Consider the following 14,118-nt stretch of genomic DNA (forward strand, 5'->3'; position numbering starts at 1 on the left):
AGGTTAACTATTTGACACATGGAATACTCAATAAAGAGGGGTTTCAATATGTTGTACTGCATTTCTTTTAGCAGAACAGATAATCTCACAACGGGCTGCTACTTTGGCACTAACTTCAACTAAAGATGTTATTTCTAATATATCTAGAGTATTACTGTACAACATATGGTCACAGGTAAATATCCATCACAGCTCTACAGAAACATCCCTTTTCTGGCATTTTCTCGCATCCCTCTTCTGGCAGCCGGTTCAAGAGTCTGTAGGACCTGTAACAAACAACAACACAAAATGCGTGTCAAATAACCAAGCCTTCTTTTGCATGCAAAAAAACTCTCCCAAGGGCGAATGAGAGAGCGAACATGCAAGCAATATTTAATCACATTCTTTGTAAAATGTCACACAACTCAAAGTTAGTGCCCGTCGACAAACCTACAAGCACCAACATGCATCTCTTGCTCCAAAGAATCTAAAACTTCCAAGTCTACAATGGAAGATGTGGATGCTTTGATGAAAAAAACATGGATGAAGTCTGTTCTCTACAACTTACTTGCTGCGTACCGCCTATTTAACAAAACCATAAACTCCCAAAATATCACCATACTTTATGGTGTGCTATGATATTTTGAACATCACATGGGTGTCATGTAAGAGTGTGACATAAGCTTACAGACTTAGTGCTAGCATTATGTCTGGATAATAATTATCTGCAAAAAAATGGAATATACATACTTGAGAATTGAAAAAATAATATGGATAATAATCTGTAGATGGGTCTGGTTAAAAGAGGAGGGTGTACCTAGCTTGTAAGAACTTCTCCAAGTTCTGATAATTCTGCAGTCCACTGTATGGTGCTTCGTTGTTTTTTGAGTGTGTGAAACACCCCAACCTATGGAGTTAGGGCGGAAATCTCTTAGTGCTAGCACTTGCTAATGATACTTCGGTACAGAGGAATGGATGGCAGTGATCAAGCAAACCGCCGTTATAATATAGAAATGAACTTACAGAAATATGAACTTCAGCACCTGAAGTGCCCTTGCATGTGATCATCAGCGTATTTTCCAACTGACAATTGCAGAGAAAAAACATTGCAGTCAAGACCGTGAAGCTAACAACTATCACACAAATGTAATTTATTTTCAACTCATTAACCTAACAAATCTCTATTACACCCACCTCGATTGTGGTAGAAACAGGTTTTCCATTGATAGATTCAATAGCATCACCTTTTTGGATTCCGAGTATCTCAGCATTAGATCCTTTCGACACCTAGGGTTCAATTGCCAAACAATTATACCATATACACATGGGAAAAGGGTCACCTTCAAGAAGCCATTACATTCCTCTTGAACAATAAGACCATGATCAATGTTATACATACGCCATAACATGTCAACATGAGCAGGTTCTAGAAGCTTGATGGCTTGAAACATCATCCCAAGATGGGGCCGGGCGATGCACCTACACCAAATCAGACACCATTTTAACATATTTCGAGCAAGGTATATCGTCGAAACCTTTCAAAATAAGCAATCTTTAGTGTTTCTATCTAACATGTTAAAAAAAATCAACATATTTCGAGCAAGGTATACAGGAGTTGTAAACTTCTCGAAATAAGCAAACATTTGGTGGAACTCAACTTTTATTTAACATGTTAAAAAAATCAACATATTTTGAGAAAGGTATACAAGAGTAAGTAATCCTTTCAAAATAAGTCATCTTTAGTGGAATCCAACTTCTATCTAACGGTCAACAAATATTTTGATACAAATAAAGTTCAAAAAGGCCCAAAGGGGATGAATCATTCATTGTAGTTGAAAAATGCTCAAAGACGGGTTTTCATGACATTACGTAGAAGTAAAACATCATATTCCAATATAACCAGGAACACTTGAGTACCACAAAAGAGTACTTGAATATCTCCTAGGTTTAAGGAAAACTGTCCATCAAAATTGAGAGAGAGAACCTAAAGCATAGATTTCCATTTAACTTTACACTACAATTTGGCTGAAGACATATGAATCGGAATTATAATGCCTTATCAGTTCCTTATTATATATAATTGTCATCATGAACCATTTTGTAGTCTCAGCATGGTCCTACTTGTTTATTTTCAGTTCTTGATTTGCTTATAAATAATTATTATTGCTAAATTGTTTAATTTAGCCACTTGTACAAACATATGACTGCATGTCTATACATAAAACACGACAATGATCACATTTTCTTTGAGAATCTTAACATAACCTATGGTCATTAAATTGCACTGTTCAAAATATATATCTGCCAGTTAATCGGCATACCAGTCAGTTAAAAATGACCTATTCACGCAATTAACTGGGTGGACCAATTTATCTGTCTAACAAGCAGATTAATCGACTTGTCAGACCAAATTATTGGCTGGGTCGATTAACTGCCTGGGCGATTTTGGCCCGAATTTAGCCTGTTCCCTCCCTTTACCCACAGCCTCCCACGCATTAGGTTGGTCCATGATCTCTCCCGCTCATCGAGGAGCAGCCCCCGCGCCAAGCAGCCGTCTGCGTTGACCCTCCTCAAGCAGCTGCCTGCATCACCGCAGCGGACACATCTCCACTCCTCCAGCTGCTTCGTCATCTGCTCCTCCTGTCGTCTATCCATGGCATCAACAGGCCGCAAGGTAAACTCTTCTCCTCTGTGATGTAATACTGCTGCAGTGCTGCTCTCCTATGTAGTACCTAGAATGCACTGGTGTGGTGCATTTGGCATTTGCTGCAATCTATGGCTGCTTCTACTGCAGCATGTGCTCCAATATTGAAAAGCAATTCAGATGCAGCCTAGGATATATATAGACATGGCCCTAGTTAACCTACCAATGAATTCAGTTAACAGGCTGATAAGCCAATTTATCCCTACTCAGCACCCAACCGATATGCTACCAGTTACCGATATCCTGAAGATTGTTAAATTGCATAAAAGTGAGCAAATAGATACTACAAAAATTAGTTCTACTTCTAACAATAAGTAAGAAGAAAACATAGGAGGGAACACATTAGCTTAGCATCACCAATCAATCATATAGATACTATCTCAGAGGTGAGAGGAAAAACGCACCGATATTTCTTCCATGAATCCAAACAGTTGAGCAAAATGGAAGAAGGTATAAAAGACCCAAATCTCTTAGGGAGGTTGACCATTCCGACAACGTTTTCATTCAAGTCAATGACTAGGCCTCCATTGTCATACTACAACAATTCACATTGACAAAACATGAGAGTTTACAGTAACAAGAAAGATGTTATAAAACAAATGACATAGAAAAACTAATAGTTGTAACAAATGTATATAATACTATCTCATGATAAGATATATTACCTCATTATCATCACCATGGTCATCTGGAGATCGGAAGTGCGCATTGTGGTACCGCCGGTACATGTTTGGATTCTTATATTCTGCCCTAGCATATGTTATCCTTAGATTTAAGGAATCGTCTCTTCCGAGCCGAAAAACATCTTGAGCAAATTTTACATCTTCTTCACGAAAGGATGGTAACTTGATTGGTTGGCCCACCTCAACATTCAAGAAAGCGATATCGTAATGAGGCTGATAGTAGACCAGATTGCCCTTTGCACTGGTGCCATTTAGCAAATGAACAGTGACCTGAGAAGAAAGTTCCGGAACAGATTGTATTAGAGATTTGCACATATGATGTTCCCATTTTGTTACTAACTAGAGAAGGCCAAGAGCACAAAAAGCATGTCTTGTCTACCAAATGAACAGTTCTGAAAAGAAAGTTCCGGAACAGATTGTACTAGAGATTTGAACAATGCTTAATTAGTAAGAAAATCACATATGCTATTTCCATTTTGTTATTAAATCGAAAGGCCAATATGTATAGCACAAAAAAACATGTGCTTGCATTGGTGTAATCTAACAAATGAACATTGACCTAAAAAAGGCTGCGGGGCAGATTATATAAGATTTTTGAACAATGCTTAGTAAGCAAACACATGTGCCGTTTCCATTTTGTTATTATTAGGAAAGGCCAATAGTAGCACACACAAGAAAAACAAGAGAATTGCAACTAGTTAGATTTACACCGGAGATTTATTTAGTTATTTATTTGGGGGTGGAAGCGGCTGGGCTGGAAAAGAATGATACAAATTTTTAAGAAGAAACACAACATTTAACTCACATCAGCACGAGGAGCATACTCTTCGCCACCTGACCAGCTGCTGTCAGGAGAGTCCTTTGTGCGAATCAGACGCGCGGTTGTCAAAACAAGGCCGGTTTTCTTGTCCTCATCCCAATCGACCCAGAAGCCGGAGCAGCGTCTCAGCGGTTCACCATCTGCGTGAATCGATACATACATTTTTAAGTTGCGCGACGGACGATGGATCAATCGTCAATTCAAAACAGAGAGGCTGCATATACATATACTACATACCAAGAGAGGATGAAACCCCTAGGAGAAATTTGGCAGCAGAGAGCGCGGCCTCGCTTGAATCACGGACGGCAAAGACCTCGGCGGTGTGAAACCTGGTCGGGGGTTTGAAGTAGTCGAGCGTAGGGATTTTCACAGGCGGGGGAGCTATATATATTGATCGAGAGTAATAATTAATTAACTAAACAGTTGCGTCTACATGTTGAGTAAACTGACTGATGAAAAAATCTCGAGTGAACTGATGACTGATGAAAATATGGATGAGACGGACCTGATTTCTGGTCGCGTTCCATCCTGGCCAAGTCGGCATCGCTGAGAATCCACGCGTCTGGATCAGGCAACGATGCCTCGTCTCTCCGCACACTCACCTTCTTCTTCTTCTTCTCCGGCAAGGCCAAGGGATCGTCTTGGCTGGTCGGATCGGCCGTCATGGTTCTTCTGTTGTCGGATCTCTCCCCACCCGCCGCACTCATCCTCTTTCTTGGATGACCTAGAAACCAACCGATCCTCCTCTAGCAATCGCGCCGCCGCCTTCTTCTTCTCTCCAACAGTCCACCAACCGACTCCAACTGATCCGAACGAATGTGGTCGTGGTGGCAGATCCTCCAATGGCGCCGCCGGCTGTGACTGTGACCACCCTCCTCTGTTCTGGGCTTGGCCCATTTATTGTTTTTCTCTCTTTTGCTCGCAGCCTGCACGCTGGTGCAACCGGGTTTTGGCAAGCTTCTCCCCGTCCGGTTTTCCTTCCGGTTTTTTATTTTATTTTTCCTTATTAACTTTCATTTTCGTTTTTCTTTCTCATTTTCTTGTCAGCATTTTAAACGCGGACTTTTTTCAAATGTGTTAACTTTTTCAAATGCGCAAACGTTTTATTTCAGATTATAATTTTCTTGAAATTAATGATTTTTTTCCATATTCATGAATTTTTTTTCAAATCTGTAAATAAAACAAAATTCGTGAGCTTTTTAAAATTCATCAACTTTTTTCAAATTTGTAAACTTTTTGAAAATTCATGAACGTTTTCCAAATTTAAAATAAAACAAATCCATGAATTTCTTGAAAATTAATGCACTTTCTCCACACCAGGGCAAGTTCGGAGACAAGCCACCACACACATTACAACCACAACACAAGGGGGCCCACCCTGAACTGAGAGACGAAGCCGTGTTTTGACCAGCAGTTGGTCACCATGAGACAAAATGCCAACGAGACTTCCCTTATCCATGCACCATCCACCCATTAATGTCTGCCTACGAGAGGTCAGCGAGTAGGTGGCGGAAGCGGCTCGATCTCGAGAAAGGCATCGAAGGCACCAACACCGGTGTACATACTGCCCCCCTGAAGATCAACCTAGGACAGAACGAGCATCGAAGGAACGCAACACATGACCTCCAATTGCTGTGTCTCCGTACAAGATGCTCCCTATAGAGGGACGACGTCGAGAACACCACTATCGCCGATCCAGAACTAGGTTTAGAATTTTGTCCAAAGTCAACAGCCCAGCACAAATTTAAGGATGAGATGCCGACGCACCTTGGCAACGCCTCCAAGGAGGGGAACAATACTCGACGAAAAAATCCCTCCCCGAGAGTAAAAAACCCGGACGAGTAAATCCCCAGCGGCGGCGACGGCGGCGGCGGCGCGATTGCGAGAGGATAGGTTGATTCCTCGATCGGGTCAGTTGGAGGCGATCCAACAAGAAAAGGAGCATGGCGGCTTATGGAAGCACACGAGACGGTCCGTTGGAGAAGAAGAGGAAGAAGGTGGTTGCGTGGAGCCAAGAGGACGATGTCTCGTCGCCTGATCCTGCTTCCTACTACTTGGCCAAGAAGATGGAACAGGCCAGACGCGATGAAGAATCAGGTCCGTCTCATCCATCTTTTTCATCAGTTTATTTATCTCACAGTAACTAATTACTCTCGATCGATATTTATCTTATGCTCCTGCCTGCCTGCCTGCCTGCCTGTAGCTCCCCGCCCTGTGAACATCCCCACGCTCGATCACTTCACACCCCCGACCAGGTTCCACACCGCCCAGCTCTTCTCCGTCCGTGAATCTGGAAGCCAGGCCGTGCTCTCCGCTGCCAAATTTCTCCTAGGAGTATCATCCTCTCTTGGTATGCAGTACATGTGTATATCTATCCAGCCTTCTCTGTTTTGGATTGATTGATCCATCGTGCAAGTTAATGCATGCATCGATCGTGCCTGAATCACACAGATGGTGAACCGCTGAGACGCTGCTCCGGCTTCTGGGTCGATTGGGATGAGGAGAAGAAAACCGGCCTTGTTTTGACTACTGCGCGACTCATTCGCACAAAGGATGCTCCTGACAACGTCTCCTCAGGCGGCGAACAGTATGCCCCTCGTGCTGATGTGAGTCAAATCTAACTAGCTGCAATTCAAATGTTTTTTTGTGTGCCATTAATGGGCCCTTTATTATAACAAAAAAAATGGAAACGGCATATGCGATTTGCTCGCTAAGCATTCTTCAAAGGTCTTATATAATCTGTTCCGCAACTTTTTTTTAGGTCACTATTCATTTGCTAGATCGCTCCAGTGCAAAGGACATGTTTTTGTGCTAGCTATTGGCCTTTTCTAGTTAATAACAAAGGGAAACATTTGGAGATGGCGCACCGGCCGAACGCTTCGGCCGGTCTCGTCCACACACGCAGCGCTAGGCCCACCACGTTATCCTTCCCCCCATCCCCACGTCCTTCTCCTTCCTTTTCCTAGTACTTTTTCCCCATCTCCCCGGCTATCATGGAAGTTCAAACCTGCGATCTCCTCCAGCGAGCCCTCCTTTCTTCTCCGGCGAGCACCCCCGGCTATCATTTCATCCGTACAAACTTGACATTTCAATAACACATTCCTATTGCTACAATAAAAGTGTGCTATTTAGATGATTTTTGGACGATGCTTTCCCAGCTTCCCGCGTATTTCGAACAGTAATACGCGCATTTGCAGTTGTGATAGCTCACTGGATTTGTTCATTACCTAGAAATTAGAAATTCTAATTCACTGGAAATATATGCAGGCTACTACAGGATTGGCTGGTCAGCCATGCAAAACAAAACAGAGCACTGGAGCACTAAGAGCAAGGGATGGAACAAAACCAATAAAAAAGAGAAGGAACCATACCATGGATCAGCTTGGTACACATGGTGTCTATTAACTTCCCTCCCTCTCAGCCTATGACTTGCCAGGTTTTTCCCGACCTTGAGGTATCATCTCCTACAACATTCAAAAATAACCGCCAGGCAGTGGTGAAGGTGAGCATCTGACCATAAAATGTAGAAGGTAATTGTTTTGCACAAGCATGGTGGTACTTTGCATCCAACAGTTGGCCACATTTCATGGCCAATTGCAAGAAAATCAATCAGTTTTGACTGCTCTAGCTGTATAGGTTTCCAAAAAAATTTTGTTTAGGGACTATCTTTCAATTCTTAATTAGAAGAAAAAGGGAGATGATTCCCATGAATGAACACAAGACATCTAAACCTCAGTCCTCAGGTTATAATAGAGAAAACAAACATGGGAAACCTCTTTCGAAACAAACAGAGTGGAGGAGAGACAAGTCACCTAGGAGACAAAGATATGGTGGTGATGTTGAGCAGATGAGATCAGAGCAACTTCTCCTTGGCCTGGCTCCCAAGCTGCACAGAACCATCACTTGATTCTGTGGAAGAACGTTGACGAGGGCAACAAAAACAAACTTTGAGGAGGGTAACAGGGCCACTTGTCGATCCCAAGCTGCACACAAGCAAGCAACCGCACAGACGAACACATCAGATGAAGAAAATCAACCACTGCCAAGATTGCAGATAATTTGATTGGTAAATAAGCTACATCTTCTCGAAAAAAAGTAAGATGATGAAACAAAAGAGGACTTAAGTAACGTGAGATCCAGAGGGCACAAATGCAACATAGTTCAGGTCTATAAGAGAAGTATATGACGAAAGATATGACTAGACCGAGCACATGAAACAACTCTCCAGTTCACACATTGCTTTGGACACTAATGACTACAAGAACATTTGAGCCAAAGAGCACATGATGGAACATAACCAACAAAAAAGAAAAGGTACCGTACCGTGGATCAGCATGGTACACGTGGCGTCTATCAACTTCCCTTCCTCTGAGCCTGTGACTTCCCAGGCCTTTTACCACCTTGAGCTATATCTCCTGCAGCGTTCAAAAAGAACCACCGAGTCAAGTCTCCTTCTAAACAACACAAACACAAAACAGAGAGATGCATGTTGAAAAAAAAACATCTGTTCTTGGGAAGGTGGACACCATGCACCGCTGACACTTGGTAAACAATTTAAGCAATCATAATATTGACCAAATAAGAACTAAAAGCAAAAGCTATGTCCTCGAATCAATCCACCAAGTTTAAGAAAGGATTAATGCTATGTTCAGCATGTACAGTGGCAAAAGGGCCGAACCTGCTAACCAGCACATGGAGGAGCAATTTAAACGACAATATTGTCAAAATAACAAAACTCTGCTGGAAGGCCACCACAAGAGACCAAAACACTGGGCCATCAGCTAGATGGCAAGCACCATGGTCGGCCACGACCCGGTCACCAAACAGTCTCAAAAAGAGAGAGAAAGAGGGAGATAGACTCACCTGAAATGACAAAGGGGCAACCACCACTGCCGAGATTGCAGATAATTTGATTGGCGGATCAGCTACATCTTCTGGGGAAAATAAAGGAAGATGATGAGACAAAAGAGGACTCCACAAAGGCATCACAGTTGTTTCATGTAATTAATATAAGATCCATAGGGCACAAATGCAACATAGTTCAGGTCTAGAAGCAAAGACAACAAAGATTCACTGCTATGACAACAAATACAACTCAGCTTGGCATAGAGCATCACAACAGGGTCGTGCACCACTCAGAAATTACAAGATTGCACAAAACATTACAAAACCCAAATTTATGGATTTGGACCTCCACCAGCAGTGGGGTGGGGTGCAGTGGCTGCTATACAAAAAAGTTTCGCAACAAAAAAAATATATAACTTGCATGTCCATGTACCGAGAACATGCTACAGAACAACACATCATGTCTATGATAAGATCATCCATTGGCTGTGTCATGAAAAATGAAAACATAAACGAGTAGAACTTGTACTTCAGCCATACACTAACTCAACATGTGCATGGAAAATGGATTACAAGCTGCAAAAATTTACTTCGCAAGCAAAAGATTCAAACTTTCTGAATTGCAGCCTCTCCACAGATCAAACTTATGAAGAAACATGAAGCCGAAAGTGTACAGAACAGAAACAAGCTAATCTTAGGGCAAGGGGAGGGAGGAGACCAAGGACTCACCAGAACCAAAGAAGAGGCGGCCGTCACAGCCCACTTTTGTCGAACTCGCCAAGATGGACGAAGGTGGCCAGAATTCCAGGAGGCATCAGCAGCAATGACCTACTCATCAAAGAAAAACCAATAGTTGCTTTAGTGAACATAGAGATATATTAACTTAGGTGCTCCAGCAGCAAAGAAAACACAAGAACTTGCAAAGCACAGATATTGTGACATTCCATCGACATGATAGATGATCACAATAACAATATTCCAGTGGCTAGACTAGAAAACCACCACCAAAGACCGAGAGAGAGAGAAGACTCACCTGAACCAAGCAAGAGGTGGCGACCACTGCCACAGTTGCGGAAGCCACGGTTGGATAAGTTTGGGTGACCTCAAAGAATCAGCTGCATTTTCTGGAAAAAGTAGTGATGATTAATCGAAACAGTACTGCGTCAAAAAATTCTAAAAAAAAAAAACCACATGAGCTAGAATGATCACAACTGCAATATGCACTGGTCACGCATGGACTTATTCCTACCACAATCAACACCTTGATCTTAAACATGGCAGAGGCATGAGGCACATCCTAAGCATTGTGCATATAGATACTAGATTGAACAAATACACAAAAATGGCAAATTAAACAACTCGAGATTGGGACATCACCTTATTCAAGATAAAACTTCTATTAGCACCACTCACACATGCCAATGGAAGGAATAAATAAGGCGCAGATATATCTTTAAGATGCCAACCATGCAAAAAATGGATTCTGATATAGTTGTTGGCAAATTAAAATGGATTTCAAATTTGCAACACAGCCAACTAAAGGAATGTAGTTGGAGGAAACTTAATAATGCAATGGGGGAAACAACATGTACACAATTAGGTCCCAGACACATGTCGGCCGAATGAAGATGCATTTAACAATATCACTACCGTACATAACAATAACATTATTCTCTCGTCTTCAAAAAAGACCAAACACTGAGCGCATGGAATAACTCTCCAGTTCACACAGTGCTTTGGAGACTACTAACAACAGAACATTTGAGCCAAAGAGCACATGATGGAACAGAACTAAACAAAAAAGAAAAGGAACCATACCGTGGATCAGCTTGGTACACGTGGTGTCTATCAACTCCTTTCCCTTTCAGCCTGTGACTTCCCAGGCTTTTTCCCACTTGAGATTATCATCTCCTGTGACATTCAAAAAGACTCGCCGAGTCAAGTCTACCTCTAATCAACACAAACACAAACAAAAAACAGAGAGATGTGCATGCTGACAAAAACTAAACATCTGTTCTTGGTAGATATACACTATGCACCACTGATGCACTTGGTAATACCAGCTACTCCTGAACAGTTTAAGCAACCGTAATATTTAACAAACAAGAACTAAAAGCAAAAGCTATGTTCTGCAATCAATCCACCAAGTTTCTATCAGTCAATCGGTTCGCCACTAAATTTGTAGAAGTTTAAGAAAAGGCAACGACAGAGGAGACAGTGACTCACCTGAAATGACGAAGAGGCAACCACCACTGTCGAGATTGCAGATAATTTGATTGGCGAATCAGCTACATCTTCCAGCAATGAAAGTTTAGCTTTCCCGCGCATTTGCTCCAGTGATAGCTCACTGCATTTATTCATTACCTACAAACAGAAACTCCAGTTAATTGGAGCTATATGCAGGATACTTTTGGATTGACCGGTCAGCCATGCAAAAGAAAACAGTTCACGAATCAAGATACAACACCCCCTTTTGTCCCATCAGATGTGCATCCTATACGTATTCAATCATATTTTATGTAAAGTTCAAAAGGTGGCGTTTTTTTTATGGCTCAATGAAAGCAAGACAGATCATCAACATGCTATACATGTGACATATCCCAACAAATAAATGGAAGTCATTTAATCCGTACAAACTTGACTAATATATTTCAATAACACATTCCTATTACTACTATAATAAAAGTGTGATATTAAGATAATTTTTGGATGATGCTTTCCCAGCTTCCCACATATTTCGAGAAGCAATAGTTTCCCGCATAATTTTCAAGGTAATAACTTCCCCACACATTTGCGGTGGTGATAGCTCACTGGATTTGTTCTCCTGCTGGAACTTGCTACTACCAACCAATAACAAATTTTGGTCCTTGAAAAGGAAGACAGACTAATACTTTTTTGCATTGCACACAGAGCACGGAGGAGGAAGAACAAAAGAGGGATTAATACTTTGGCCATTGCATTGCACCCAGATGACAGAAGGATGAAGAAATGAAGGGGAGCTCACCTGATGTGTGCTTGTTGTTGCCGAGGCCGTAGCAAAACCAGTCAAAGACGAGTCCACGTGGCCCTCCTCTCCCGGCATCATCCTGGTCGCTCGTCGGCCCGCTCTACCTGAACGCAATCAGCAAATAGTTTGTCGAATGTAGACATGAATAAGCCTAGAAGAGTAGAAAATGTAGAACATTATTTTTTCTCATGCTGCAACTTGCTACCGAAAAAGCTAGCGCCAGATGTTAGTAATCTGGAATCTTCAACAGTTAGCAGTACCACTATCCAATATCCACAGAGTAACCAATCGTTCGGTTTCAGTTTGGCATCCAAACGCCCAGGCCTAGTCATTACTGGTTTCATACTAGTCATTACAGAAGGATGAAGAAATGAAGAAGGGGAGGTCACCTGACCTGTGTTTGTTGTAGCCGAGGCAGAAGTAAAACCCTCCTCTCCCGGCATCATCCTAGTGGCTCGTCGGCCCATCCTACCTGAACGCAAGCAGCAAATAGTTTGTCAAATGTAGATAGTTTGCGCCGGACAGTAATAGGCCTAGAAGACTAGGAAATGTAGAACATTCTTTCTTCTCATGCTGCACTTGCTACCAAAAAAAGTCTGGCGCTAGATGTTAGCAATCTGGAATCTTCCTTCAACAGTTAGCAGTACCACTAACCAATATATATAACCACAGTAACCAGTTGTTCGGTTTCGGTTCAGTAACGAAACGCCCAGGCCTAGTACTCATTACTGGTTTCATACATACACTTGCCACATGAGCATGCATCTTGCAAACAAAACAGTAATAACAAGCCTAGGAGGGAGACTAGGAAATGCAGAACTTGACCTGCAACTTGTTGCTGCCACAAACAAATCTTTGTCTTTGAAAGGAGAGTTGAGACAGATAAATACTTTGGCCATTTGCATTGCACCCAGATCACGGAGGAGGAAGAAAAGAAGAAGGGGAGCTCTCACCTGACTTGTGCTTGCTGCAGCCGAGGCCGAAGCACCACCAGTGAGAGCCGAGGTGACGCAGCTCTCCTCTCCGGGCTGGGCAGGGTGTTACATCATGTCAAATGCAGAATAAACAGCAACACATAAATAGGTGGACAACCATCCATTACTTCTTTCAATTTCCAATACTTGCTACATGAGCATGTACTCCCTCCGTTCCTAAATAGTTGTCTTTCTAGAGATTTCAACAAGTGACTACATACGGAGCAAAATGAGCGAATCTACTCCTCTAAAATATGTCTACATACATCCGTATGTAGTAGTTCATTTGGAATCTCTAAAAAGACAAGTATTTAGGAACGGAGGGAGTATATTGCAAACAAAGTGTTGAAAACAGCCTAGCCATGTAAAGTGTTGAAAAATTTGCTGCCGCTGTACAGTAGCGAGTTTCAAACACTTGGCACATGAGCATGTATCCTCCTTCCACCTATAGCATGTATCTAATAGGAGACTAGAAAATGCAGAACATGATTTGTTCTCCTGCTGCTACCATAAACAAAATTTGGTCTTTATAAAGAAGCAAAATTTGGGTCCTTGAGAAGGAGACATACCAATACTTTTTTTTGCATATTGCACAAAGAGCATGGAGGAGGAAGAACAAAAGTCTTACATTTTTAGAGAAAACTAGTACGTACTCCCTCCGTTCCAAAATAGATGACTCAATTTTGTACTAAAGGTAGTACAAAGTTGAGTCATCTATTTTGGAACGGAGGGAGTACAAGTTAAGTTGATTATGTGGCTGGCTGTAACTAGTTAAAGTAATGGACTTGATTTGTTCTCCTGCTGCAACAAGCCTAGGAGGGAGAGTAGGAAATGCAGAAATTGATTTGTTCTCCTGTCGCAACTTACTGCCGCCACAAACAAATGTTTGTCCTTGAAAGGAAAGTTGGGACAGATTAATACTTTGGCCATTTGCAATGCACCCAGATCACAGAGGAGGAAGAAAAGAAGAAGGGGAGCTCACCTGACGTGTGCTTGCTGCAGCCGAGGCCGAAGCGCCACCAGTGAGAGCCGAGGCGACGCGGCCCTCGTCTCCACGCGTCGTCCTGGTCGCCGGCCGGCCGGCGCGCTCTACCTGCAGATACGAG

The 14,118-nt window shown here is 42.3% G+C and overlaps 1 protein-coding gene and 1 long non-coding RNA gene across 2 annotated transcripts; both read right to left on the minus strand.

Annotated features, from left to right (window-relative positions):
* Window positions 1–3: 3 nt before the first annotated feature.
* LOC123115406 (uncharacterized) lies at window positions 4–6,404 on the minus strand. Its single transcript, XM_044536568.1, has 11 exons — window positions 4,692–6,404; window positions 4,424–4,567; window positions 4,172–4,326; window positions 3,349–3,636; window positions 3,088–3,218; window positions 1,320–1,458; window positions 1,174–1,266; window positions 1,003–1,062; window positions 797–886; window positions 602–704; window positions 4–266 (listed from the first exon to the last, which is right to left on the minus strand). The coding sequence occupies exons 1-9, from the start codon at window positions 4,891–4,893 to the stop codon at window positions 797–799; spliced, it is 1,302 nt and encodes a 433-aa protein (XP_044392503.1). The 5' UTR covers window positions 4,894–6,404; the 3' UTR covers window positions 4–266; window positions 602–704.
* Window positions 6,405–6,817: 413 nt separating this feature from the next.
* On the minus strand, window positions 6,818–8,577 carry LOC123115407 (uncharacterized). The gene is made up of 3 exons (XR_006456604.1): window positions 8,510–8,577; window positions 7,999–8,169; window positions 6,818–7,650 (listed from the first exon to the last, which is right to left on the minus strand). It is a non-coding gene; the product is annotated as an uncharacterized lncRNA (long non-coding RNA).
* Between the last annotated feature and the right edge of the window lie 5,541 nt (window positions 8,578–14,118).

This window comes from Triticum aestivum, chromosome 5B, assembly GCF_018294505.1.
Source record: "Triticum aestivum cultivar Chinese Spring chromosome 5B, IWGSC CS RefSeq v2.1, whole genome shotgun sequence".
Classification (NCBI taxonomy): domain Eukaryota; kingdom Viridiplantae; phylum Streptophyta; class Magnoliopsida; order Poales; family Poaceae; genus Triticum; species Triticum aestivum.

Bases quoted from the DNA above. Each gene is read 5' to 3' on its own strand.
- LOC123115406 (XM_044536568.1), bottom strand. From the start codon at position 4,893: ATGAGTGCGGCGGGTGGGGAGAGATCCGACAACAGAAGAACCATGACG. The intron at 4,568-4,691 runs GTCCGTCTCATC...CAATATATATAG, and splicing joins GGAACGCGACCAGAAATCAG to CTCCCCCGCCTGTGAAAATC. The intron at 1,267-1,319 runs GTGACCCTTTTC...ATTGAACCCTAG, and splicing joins AATGTAATGGCTTCTTGAAG to GTGTCGAAAGGATCTAATGC.